General features: G+C 38.8%; 1 protein-coding gene across 1 annotated transcript; it reads left to right on the plus strand.

The window, feature by feature from the left end:
• The first annotated feature begins 2,728 nt into the window (after window positions 1–2,728).
• hjv (hemojuvelin BMP co-receptor) lies at window positions 2,729–11,682 on the plus strand. The gene is made up of 5 exons (XM_081388493.1): window positions 2,729–2,812; window positions 4,456–4,534; window positions 5,532–5,700; window positions 7,411–7,916; window positions 10,369–11,682. Exons 3-5 carry the CDS (start codon window positions 5,598–5,600, stop codon window positions 10,984–10,986), a joined length of 1,227 nt encoding a protein of 408 aa, XP_081244619.1. The 5' UTR covers window positions 2,729–2,812; window positions 4,456–4,534; window positions 5,532–5,597; the 3' UTR covers window positions 10,987–11,682.
• The last annotated feature ends 1,587 nt before the right edge of the window (window positions 11,683–13,269 follow it).

Below are 13,269 nucleotides of genomic sequence, written 5' to 3' on the forward strand. Positions count from 1 at the left end.
GTAAGCAAGCAGTAAGTTAGTATTCCATTCATACATAGCCACTGTCATAGGCTGTGCCCGAGATTGCATACTTGAGTAGGTACTTACTTAAATAAGTAATTACTTCAAGACTGTCAAGAAATAATGTTCTATATGTGTGTAGTATGAATGTAATCTGGACATACAACATTCGCCATGCTGTCATTATCATGTGGCCTACCAGCGTCAGTGTCGCTTCACTGCCATTCACAAATCTCCCTCATGGGATGGTAAAGTGTCTATTGTATGCACACTTCCGAATCTCGCTGGAAGAAATAGGTCATCCGGGTACTTTTCCCTACTCTTTATGACTACTGTGAGTTTGGGCTTACTTCTTTTGTCACATACCGTTTTTTGCCCACTATATAGTAGGGAAGTGTGCGATTTCGGAAGCAGCCATATACTCACACTGGTGTTGAAGATACACCTGCAGTCTGGCGCCGCCCTAGTGGTCGAGCAGTTCATAAGCTGTTGTTGTGGCGGGAGATTCCAGCGGGGAGTCGCGTGTTCCTCGTGGTCAGGGAGGCCGGGACGAGTGCAATATTGGCGGGAGATTGAACAACAGTGCACAGCATCCCACACCTGCCAGACCTCAGGACCTCAAACACACTCTACAAGGCTTCAGTTCAGACTTCTTCTCCGCAGAACTACACAATTAACACAAATACACATTTATTTACTATCTTACATAGAATAGTTTGAAACAATCAAAATGTTGTTTTTAAATTAAGTTTTCTGCTTGTTAGAAAAACATGGTAAACGTATTTTTCATTTAGTAGGGAAGGACCATGCGGCATGTGGGTTTTGGAGCACCTGAGGCCCTAAAGCCAAACTTTGTTTGCATTATCTTTAATATCTTGTGAAACATTGAATATAATGTACTGAGCTTCATAATTCCCACCAAAGTTTCCACCATTCCGTATCTCAGTTTTTTTTTTTTTTTTTTCGTCTTGTCCACACACACTCCCATCAGTAATGTTCTTATTAACTTGTATCAACATGTAAAACCTTTAACGTTACGATAATAAATAGATCACAGGATATCTTGTGTGTCGAAAAAGTTATAGGCCAATTAAATTGTCGCAGATTTGGAACAAGTTTAATGTTCCGTTTGAGTGCCTTATTCAGTTATTTTAGTTCAGTTAGGTTAGTTATTTTAATATATAATGACAGCTCAAATATTTAAATATTATAAGTAAGTTAAATATAAATTTCATTTGTTTTCTTTAGCTTTTTAGGTTTAACAGCGCAAAAGCGAAACCGTTCCAAGTATTCCTGGCGTAAGCGCGTGCTGCTGGTTGAGAATCACTGTTGCTTAGTAACGGGGTAATCTGTTGACCAGCGAATAGTCCAGTAGAGAAAAATGTGCAACACAAAAGATAATCTATATGTTTGTGAAGAAAATAAAGTTGTCTACGATAACAAGTTGAATAACGCACTTCACTAAATATACTCAACAAATAATAGGTCATGAAATGGAAAGTTTTCTCCTGACCCCACAAGGAGTTTATTACTCACCTAAAAATTCACAACGCTGTATTGAAATCACATCTCTGTACCGGACGTCGCTGTTTGTGAAGTTTTTCTTCACAAAATATTTGTGTATAGCCCGGTTTCATGCTTTTGGCGCGTCTGCAGCTCGGTTGTTCTGGTTTTGCCCAAAATGTGAGGGGCACAAAAGGACCTGCGGCCCCGCCTCCATCCAGCCAGCCAACAAAGAGCCTGAGACTTACTGATGCATGCATGCATACTGCAGACAACAGAGCAGATCACACACAGTCCCATATCACAATCTGATGAATGCATCACACCCAGTATACATGCATGCATCAGTTCATGTGCAGTAGGCTATACACTGACAACAACTTTTGTTTCTAAATGTAAACTTTTAAGTTTTGAAAAGCTGCATGTATTTCAGTGTTTACTTTACAGTATTCATTTTCGTGTGATTTGCATCAAACTCGCTCTATTCGCGCACGTTCATGTCTCGCTGGTCAACAGCGCCACCTGCCGGACGCGCTCTGAACTGCAGCTCTGAACTTTCATTTATGTGCATGTAAACACCAGAAAATGTATCTAACAAGTGCGAATTGAGCGACCTAAATCAGTAAAAGTCTCTCTTTGGGACGTCCTGGAGATAAAACGCCCGCTAAATGAGTCCAAAGATGGACAAACACATCCTCAAACACACACACTTAACAGCAAACAGAGAAATCTCACAAACACACACTTACTGTTCGCTACACAAACCTTTTATCCTTTTAGATTTTCACCAAGCCATTAATTTGTATGTATTTAACATTTTTATTTTATTTAAAAAATGTTTTAAGACTGCTGGCAGCTTCCCACTTGATTTTAGGACATCATATGTATGTTTATCATAATAACCTTAACGCATTTTAATAAAAGACTTATGGTTTATATTCCTTAAAATACAGCAAATACTTTTTTGATGAATTTATTGGATTATTTTTGTTAATTCGAATAATTTAAGTAGCATAAATCATTAAAACATTTACCAGTTTTGTTCATTTTACTATTGTGCTAACTTGGAAAAGTAATACTAAAGAAGTGTAACGTCTAGAAAGATCAATATTTGTGTGTTGACTAACAGCTCACACACACAGAGAGAGATTGGAACAGCTCTCCGTCAGCTGGTGATACGCGTCTCACGCGTGCGGGACAGTGACGCGGGGGTCACGCCGCACATGAGTCCGTCACATGAGCGCGTCAATGTCAGAAGTGACGGGGAAAGATCTCAGCGTCGGTCTACAGGAGAGAGTCCTCTGATTCTGTGAGTTTATCTCTCTTTTATTCTATGTGCATGGATAGTTAATAATTAACAATGCAAGTAATATAAATATATGTAAAACTACAAAGAATGGCTGTTTATGCATTTAACTTAATATTCTATTAATAAGCACAAATATGGTTGTTGTAAAAAAACACACAAAAAAAAAAACACATTAATTCTTGAAAATAAAGGTCCCAAAGGGGAGTTTTCACACTGATGCCATAGAATAAATTGTTTTGGTTCCCCAAAGAACCTTTCAGTGAACAGTTCTTAAATGAACCATGTTTTCCACATTCCAATTATTCCAACTTTTTGTGGAATGGAACATTTCCATGGATTTTAAAGGTTCTTCATAGAACCATCAATGCCAATAAAGAAACTCTTATTTTAAGAGTGTACTTTGGAATATGTAAATTCAGCTATATCAGAATTATCTGATGCATCACGGTTCCATGGTATTGCTACAGTACTTTTTTATGTCCACAATAAAGTACTGTATAGCAGAACCATTCAGTAAGTGTATTGTTTTTATTTATTTAGGCGTATTAATTCATTTATTTACCTTAGCAATGTATTCCTTTGTTCCAAAGGTAGTTTGGATTGAGTTTACCTTAATAAGCAGTAAGGTTTGGCACCAAGAATTGAAGAAATTATTGATTTATTTCATACACACAAACGGTGTAATGCACATGTGCATGCCACGCCACAGACAGTCACGCTTCCAGTCACGTCTAACAGGAGTCCGGGAGCTGACTCTGTGTTCCGAAAGAGAAGCAGCCGTTTACAGGAGGATCCTGTGTCCTGAAATATTTGGTACCCGATGAGCGTTTAGACACGTTTGGAGTGGAAATGAGCTCTCTTTAAAAGTGCTGGCACACCAGATCCTGCCAGTTTCCACATGCAATGGCACTATAGCGAAAGAGGGAATGATTCTGAAGTGTCCGGCTGAAATTAGCCTGCAGAAGGAAACGGAGAGCTGTTGAGTTTCTGCTGTGTGTCTCACACCTGCTTCTGTGCAGAGCTTTCAGCCCTGGCTATTTCCACTGGGGCAGGTGCTGGAGGGGCAGGCCGGTGTGGTGGGGTATATTTAGACCCCCCCATTTCTGCCCTTCAACTCCCGTAAGTTAACCGCCCCTCCCGCCACCAGCCGTCCCAACAGCTGAAAAATAAATATCAGCTGTCAGCGTCAGGGAAAAAGCTTTGCTGGCATGAAGGTGGAAATGCATCAGAATTACACGCAGTATAAATGAGATTTTAATGAGAGTTGAGATATTTGTCATGTGCTGAAAGTTGTCACCGGGTTTGTTCTGTTTAAACTGACTTAACTCAGATGGTTCACATCAGAGTTGTTGGTCAAGTGCAAACACACGGATAGGACTTTAGTTTACTCGCGCATTCCCCCACTGTTTGTTCTTAAGACTTAGTAAATAACACATCAGTGCTGAGAGTCCAAACTCTTTGCATGACAGTTCGTTTCAGCTGATCTGATCTATTATTTATGTAGTTGCAGAATATGCTAATTTTATTACTTTATATAGTTCAAAATGTCTCACTCTGTGTTTCAGTGATCGCATGAAAAAGCTGACAACAGTTTGAATGCACTTACTATCAAATTCTTCACATATTCTTCTTTCTCTCCCAAGGCTGTGCAACATAATCATGACATTATCAGTCTCCTTGATGGGTCTCAGGAACTCATAACTGATCAGAGGAGCTTTTGAGGTAAGAGAAGGTTTCTAGAAACTATAGAACATGTAATTTTATTGCATAATGCCTATTAGATGGTCTTGTATTTAGAACACAGATTAAACCCATCTATATACAGGGTGGGCCATTTATATGGATACACCGTAATAACACGGGAATGGTTGGTTATATTAAAGTCCTGTTTGTGGCACATTAGTATATGTGAGGGGGCAAACTCCTCAAGATGGGTGGTGACCATGACATATACTAATGTGCCACAAACAGGACTTTAATATCACCAACCATTCCCATGTTATTACGGTGTATCCATATAAATGGCCCACCCTGTAGATTAAACCCATAATATAATTTACTGTTCAAAAGTTTGGGGTCAGTAAGAATAATAAAAAAATACAACTTTTATTCAGCAAAGACGCATTCAATTGATCAAAAGTAACAGTAACTGTTTTTAACATTGATAATAATAATAAATGTTTCTTGAGCAGCAAATCAGTATATTAGAATGATTTCTGAAGGATCATGTGACACTGAAGACTGGAGTAATGATGCTGAAAATTCAGCTTTTGGAATAAATTTAAATTTAAAATATATTAAAATAGAATAGAGTTCATTTAAATGTTAAACATCATGAATAAAATGCTCTTGATGTTCAGAAAATAAGACAATATTCTAACGGTTTAAAGGGACAGTTCACCCAAAATTTTTTGACTAAATCACTCAATTCAAATGGATTAGTTTTAAAATTTCTTTATGGACTTTTTGAAGCGTCAAAGTGTCAGTTGCGTCTGTCAATGGAGGGACAGAAAGCTCTTAGATTTCATCAAAAAGATCTTCATTTGTGTTCTGAAGATGAACGAAAGTCTTACGGGTTCAGAACGACATGAGGTTGAGTAATTAATGAGAGAATTTACATTTCTGGCTGAACTATCCCTTTAAAGCTTTCTAAAGAAGTAGGCTATGTTTTTCCAGATTTGTGATTGGACTTGTCTCCCCGTGTGGTTGTTTTATATAGAGCGCTTCAGCAATCAGCACCTGTGCAGACACCTGTGAGCAGGCCGTCCTGCCTGTGTCTGTATGGATGGGAATGGCAGCATCAGCTGTCCGTGGGAATCATTCACACACAACATGGAAACACATTGTGATCATTGTCACAACGGTCCTGCTCTTTAGTGCTCCATCAGGTAAAAGTATTCCAGTTCTATTTAAATTCACACACACACACACACACACACACACACACACACACACACACACACACACACACACACACACACACACACACACACACACACACACACACACACACACACACACACACACACACACACACACACACACACACACACACACACACAAAACGTTTTAGTTTGAGTTAACAAAAACAAGACTGCATTACATTTACACATATTTTATTTAATAAATATGATAGCGATACAGGTTATGCTGATTAGCATTGCATTTAACCCAAAAAATGTTTATTAGCCCATGATTTACTCACCCTCAAGTCCTCCTAGGTGTATATGACATTCTTCTTTCAGACGAATACAATCGGAGTTATATTAAAAAATGTCCTGGCTCTTCCAAGCTTTATAATGGGAGTGAATGGCTGGAAAAAATTTGAAGCCCAAAAAAGTGCATCCATTCATGATAAAAAATACTCCACACGGCTCCAGTGAGTTAATAAAGGCCTTCGGAAGTGAAGCAATGGGCTTTTGTAAGAAAAATACCCATATTTATAACTTTATAATATAAAATAGCTAGCTTCCGCCATACGACCGTACGCATACTTATGCAAGAGTAACCCGTGGCGCTTGTATGACATGTAAGGAGTATTGTAAGCTTAGATGCCTCTCGCGGTTTAACAAATAGGGCTGTGCAACAAACTGAAGCTTCTCTTCTATTATATAGAAATCCTCCGACAATTCTTTTCAAAATTGCTAATTCGCGACTAGTGTCTCTTACCTCTGAGCTTTCACGTTCGTCATTACGCTGTGCGCGGTCAGGGGTTAGTCTTCACCCTAAATCGATGCGTACGGCCGTCTGGCGGAAGCTGGTGATTATAAAGTTTTAAATATGGGTATTTTCCTTACACAAACGCATGGCTTCACTTCAGAAGGCCTTTATTAACCCCCTGGAGTAAAAGTGGAGCACTTTAATCATGGATGGATGCACTTTTTTGGGCTTCAAATTTTCTCCAGTCATTCACTGCCATTATAAAGCTTGTATTCGTCTGAAAGAAGAATGTCATATACACCTATATGACTTCAGGGTGAGTAAATCATGGGCTAATTTTCCCTTTTTGGTGAACTATCCCTTTAAAAACATACATCATTCTCAGGTACTGAAAATACCTGAGATAGCTTGATGAACACAGATATATTATCGCTATCATGTGTTTGTCTTCATGTTTCATCAGTCAAAACGTCTCTAATTGCATGTTATAATATCCATATAAGGCATTTCCTGAAACATCATAAGTTTAATACTTCTATGAATCTCACTTGTGGACTTTCTGCGCGAGGTATGAATCAGTATGTACTGGGCTTCCAGTATGAATGAAACAGATATGACATGAGAGTGTTAAGCGCTCCATATCGCTCATCTCCCCATTTTTGGGTAAAAATAGAAAAATAATACTATTCTTTGTAACGTAGTTACTTGAGTAGTTTTTAAGCAAACTAAATATTTACTCTTACTTGAGTCATATTATTTTTCAGTACTTCTACTTGTACTCAAGTAAATTATTACTTAAGTAGCAAAACGTTTTCTTAGTTAGTAAATCCTGTTAAATGTTCCTTCATTTGGTGTCTGACTCCTATAATGAGTAAATTCTGGCAATTTGGCCACTTTTAACATCTAGGTGAAATAATGTATTTGTTTTTTCCCTACAGTGTGTGCACAGTGTCGAATCTTGCGATGCAACTCAGATTTCGTGGCTGCGACTCTGGAGATGGGTATCATTGGAGGTGGGGGTAAAGAGGGTGCTAATGCTGGCTACTGCAGCGCCCTGCGATCCTACGCTCTCTGCACCCAGCGGACGGCCCGAGCGTGCCGTGGAGACCTGGCGTACCACTCTGCCGTGCAGGGCATCGAGGACCTGCTCATCCAACACCGCTGCCCCAAAACCGGCCCCACAGCTCAGCCGCGGCCCCCGCCCCATCCCCCGCCCTCAGGGGACGGATGCTTCTATGAGAAGGGGTTTATGCAGAGGGAGGGCCGGGCCCCTGAGTACCTGCACTGCGGGGTGTTTGGAGACCCTCATATCCGCACCTTTAATGGCGAGTTCCAGACGTGTACAGTACAGGGCGCCTGGCCTCTCATAGACAACCAGTACCTGTACATCCAGGCCACCAGCACACCCACTAGAGGGAGCTCTTACACCACCATACTCACAAAGGTGTGGAAAAATCACATTTACATTTATCCTCTTCTTCTATAACTTATAATCATATAATAATATAAAATTATTCATTTAATAACACTTATTTGTATTGTATTTGTAATTACTATTTTTTAGGGATGAGTTGTATGTAGGCTAACTCATTATTTTAAATAAACCTAAGGTTTAAAGATGGTGAACTACATTGCTGCTAGTATTTGCAAAAACTCTGGATTAATCCAAACGCGAAGCGGCGACACGTCATAAAAGGGATCTTTTCAATTATTTCTGCGACGTCGCGGCTGAAAACACCTTACAAATCTCAGGTACTGTTTGTGGTCCTTATTTAATGTTAAAAGCGTCTAATGTGAGTTTGAATATAATTTTGTGTGCTCTTTATAGCCATACTGAAAACAATGGATAATTCACCTCAGATCTTGAAAATAAATTAAAGGGAAAAAAAATGTCCAAACTGTAAACTCAAAGTGAACAAACAAGTGTATTCTATGACATTGATTACTTAAGTCACTCAGTATGTAGTTTTAATAATGTTAAAAGGATGTAGGCCTAATATATATTAATTTTACTTATCCATTTCGTTGCGAGTGCTCCAAGTGCACTTGCAGAGAGACTCCGCCCACACGATCTTCTGATTGGTTATGATTTTTGATTGATTTTGTCATCTTATAGTCGTGTCGTCTGGTGTGGACACTGGACAGACAAATTCGTTGTTGTTGGAATCTTATCACATCATGTCTGGTTAGAACACAGTGTAGCCTATCAGTTTTGTTTTGACACTCATCATCAACAACTGTGAAATATTTCTGAGAAAACACTAAACCGTGTCTACACCAGACCCAACACAACAAAAGCAAATAGAACCCATTATAATGAGTGATGCTGTCTACAATGAATGCTGTGCTGATGTAAACTGATGTCCCATTCTATTTCTGACGTACTCCCAAGCGCTTGTGCAACTTCTGACACAAAAGACAAATGGATTTGCAATGGTCGCTTTATCTCATCCAGTGTGGACAGCTTCTAGCTGTTGCGGTGTGAATAGCGCGTCCAGTGGTTAGACATGGTTAGTTGCTGAAAGTCAGAGACAGATTTTGGGCTGTCGGAGTTGACAGATGTCACAGAAAATCGCATAGAAATTGGCACGGACTCCGTTTTTTTTTTTAGCTTCAGACTATGATTTTGTCCAGTCAGAAAATATCTTTGATATTTTGAGCTGATATTAGAAGATGTATTGTTTTCAAAAATATTGGTAATTCTCATCTCGTGCTCATACTTTTGATTATAATACACTGCATCCAGTCAGGTCACAGGTGGTTGCATACAGTCCAGCCTAAAAGATCAAATATTTAAATGCAACCAATTTACTGGTTTTATGCTAATTTTGGGAGCACCAGTTTGCCTGGAAACAAGATGTGATTATGAATTAGCTGATGCAGTTGCACTTTTGAAGAAGAACCAATCAGTGGATTTGCCAGGTTACTGCAGCATCAAATCGGTAAAAGATACAGATTTTTTATTTGAGACTTATTAAGTAGATTCATTCTGTTTTATTAAAGAGTTATGGCTATAAAATAATCTGCACGTATTAGTTTTGAAATGTTATTAGAAATTCTATAAGAAATATTTGGCTTATTTTTATTAGTGCATTCTGTACAGTCAGTTGAGAACTGATGATGCTGTGCAATAAAAAAATAAAATAAAATTCTATCCAGTGGTTTGATCAGCTGATTCAGAGGACTCCTTCCCTAAACAGCGTATAAAACCAAAACAAACTGTTGGCCTTTTTACATGCTGGTCAGTGGTCAGACATTCTCTTATTGTTTATGTTTGGGATTCCCTAACCCTATAGTAAGTACATGTAGTTAATTAATATTACTCGATACTTCAAAGTATAATTACACTGTAACAAAGACACCTTAAAATAAAGTGTAACCAAAATATCATGGTACAATGTAGAGGTTTCAAAAGTGGGATTTTATGGCGACCTTTCAGGGAACAGTTATTAAAAGTGGAAAGGTCTCATGAATGTTAAAGGTTCTTCACTGAATCACAGATGCCTTTCTTTTTAAGAGTGTACATGAGGCTATCTGTTAAAACACTCCACATTTTCAGTCAGTCCTTAAACACAAACACTTTTTTATTGCCATATTAAAGGCTCCAGCATTTCTTTATTAACAGCCAATCTTAATAAAGACTTGTTCTTATTCCCTTATACGAACGAGCCTGTCCAGCTGAGAGGGAGATAACACATTTGTCTTCTTTCAGCGCTGCTGTTCAGTGCTTTTAAACACATTGGGTTGAGGTAATGATATTCTACAGCCTGACATCTAATGATGAATTGCGATGAATAATTAATAGGACATGCATAATGGGATATGTGCACGGATTTAGAATCGCTCCTGTTTTAATGTCCTGCAGCTGACATTTCTCGGGTCTGTTTCCTCATCAGATCACGGTTATCTTGAAGAACTGGCGTGAATGTGCAGAGCTGCAGATATATCAAGCAGAGCTGGATAACGTTCCCCCGGCGTTCGTGGACGGTTCTGTGACCAGCGGCGATCGCAGAGGGCACCAGAGCCTGCGCGTTCACTCTCACGACCCAGGCCGACACGCTGAGATCTGGGCGACTCACATCGGGACGACTCTAGTGGTGCGTCAGGTCGGCCGGTCGCTGAGTCTGTCCGTGCGCTCGCCTCGTGCGATCGTGGAGTCCTATACACCCGAGCAGGACCTGCAGTTGTGCGTATGGGGGTGTCCGGTCTCACAGCGCCTGGAGATGCCACACGCTCATCCGTCCTCGCCTGCGTACTCGCACTGCTCCTCACTGCTTCCGGTGCGGGATGTGTATTTCCAGGCTTGCCTGTTTGACCTACAGGTCTCTGGGGACGTGAACTCCAGCGCATCAGCTGTGGCTGCTTTAGAGGACGCTCGCGCGATGATCTCTGACCCTGATAGGGTTCACCTGCTGACGGACAGGGCGGGTACTAACCCTCCGTCACTGCCGGTGGTGCTGGCCTTAGGCGTCCTCACAGAGACACTCAGACACACTATTTTGGGCCCAGTGTGACATCAAAAACACTGCACTAAAGCAGGCCTTGTGTGATATTTAAAGGGTATTTATACTATTGTTCAATGTTTACATCTCAGTGGTTTGGAGGCTTGGGTTTCGGCTGTCTGGAACGGCCTTGTTAAGAAGAATTTTATTGTGTTTGTGTCAGTGTTAAACGCACATGTGCGTGAATTATAAATGCAACATATTTGTGAAGATTTTTAGCAGGATAAACTTGAATAACCTTTGCAAAAATGTAAATATGAATGATATTTGCTCATGCAGCGCGTGTATGTTTTCTCAAAGGTGGATTAACTTTATGCAGGAGTGTATTTATAATAAAGAAGAAATGTAAAATATTTCCACAGAGCTGGTTATTGTCATATGCTGACCTACAAAGTATAGTATTAATTAATGAAAGTCATCAGGGTTATTCATGTTTTTTAGGGCTGCCAAAGTTAATGCATTACCTGAAATTATTCAAATATATTTTGGTAACACTTTACAATAAGGTCTCATTCATTAACATTAGTTAATGTTTCAACTAACAATGAGCAATACATTTGTTACAGTATTTATTAATCTTTGTTAATGTTAGTTAATAAAAATGCAGTTGTTCATGTTCTTAACTAATGTTAACAAATAATTTTGATTTTAAGAATGTATTTGTAAATGCTGAAATAAACATTAAGATTAATAAATGCTGCAGTATATTATATTATATATAAAGTATTGTTCATTCCTAGTTCATGTTACCTAAAGTAGTTAACTAATGTTAACTAATGAAACCTTATTGTAAAGTGTTACCTATATTTTTATTAATCTGTTTGACAGCACTAAAGGAAACAAAGTAATACAAAAATAAATTCAGGACTAAATTGAACTAAAACTAATTGTATTTGTTTTTTCAAGTCATTTTATTACTTTATTCATTTTCCCATTATGACATTTATTTATTTATTTTGCAGGTTAGGGCCTCCGTATTGGTGTCATGAACATGTTTCTCAGTGTGTTAATAATAATAATAACACTGGAGACGTACAGTAGAATAAAGCAGTCCATGGCAAATTGCAATAATCACTTTCTCAAAACTAAAATAAAGAGTATTGAATCATTTTCCTGTCAAACTAGTTCTTATGATTTCAGAACATTATGGACAATATATGTGTCTGAGAAATTTACCATGAGAATCAAAGATTCTTTTCAGTAATTTTTCTTTCATAGATCTTCATTGCCCAGAGACTCCTACCTAAAGCCTGTGGAAGACCATGATGACGGATCTGTGGCATTCTCTGTTCGCATCTGTTGTTTAAAGTTAAATCCATAGTTTTCAGCAGGTGTGAGATGGATGGAGGCTGTAGATTCATCTGTTTGAGGATCACAGGTGATGGAGGTTTCACTCCTTGTGAATTATCAAATATTGGTGGCTGATTCTGAGTCTTTCACACTTGGGTGACACTGAATGGTGTTCGTTTGGATGAGCTTCAGTGTTTATATTAGTCTGTGTTATGTAATTTAAAACTGTCTTTTCCCTGCACTCTTACCTTAAAAGTACCATTCACTATAGTTTATGCTAGTTTTATGTTCATATGATATAATATAGGATGGAACAACAGGTGTTAAAAAGTACTTTACAGACAGCCATCCATAACAGAGGCACTCTTCGGACAGGATTGTAACTCTGGAGATGGATACACAGCATAATGAATGAGGTAAGCAGCTGTTTGTTTATATAGGCTCCTCCGATCACTATGATGACAGATGAACGGGGTTATATAATCAGATTCCTCCTAAACTTTTTGTAGGGGCTCATGCAGTAAAGTGTTTTGGATCAGTCAGCAGATGGCAGTGCTCATCCAATCAGAACAGTCCATGTGAATAGTCTCTCTGTAACACACGTTTCAGAGCATGTGGACTGTTCATGGTTGCATTCGTTTGGTCATCTCTGATGACCACTGGACATGTCTAATCTGTTAGATATATCTTAGTTATCATAAGATATGTCTCAAAATACCTCAAATACAATGTAATACAATGTTTTTGTACATGTACCAGGGTAGCATGGTACAATGTACATTTTCTGGTCATGTACCAGGGCAATACCATGGTATTTTGACATATGTTAAGGTAATACCATATTTTGTGGTCATGTACCAGGGCAATACCATGTTTTTTTGGATATATACCAATGCAATAACATGGAATTTTGGACATGTGCAAAGGCAATATTGTGTTTTTTGGCCATGTACCAGGTTAATGACATGGCATTATCTAAGGTTGGCCTACCTACAATTTAAATAC

This window comes from Scardinius erythrophthalmus (genome assembly GCF_964197995.2).
Source record: "Scardinius erythrophthalmus genome assembly, chromosome: 16".
Lineage (NCBI taxonomy): Eukaryota > Metazoa > Chordata > Actinopteri > Cypriniformes > Leuciscidae > Scardinius > Scardinius erythrophthalmus.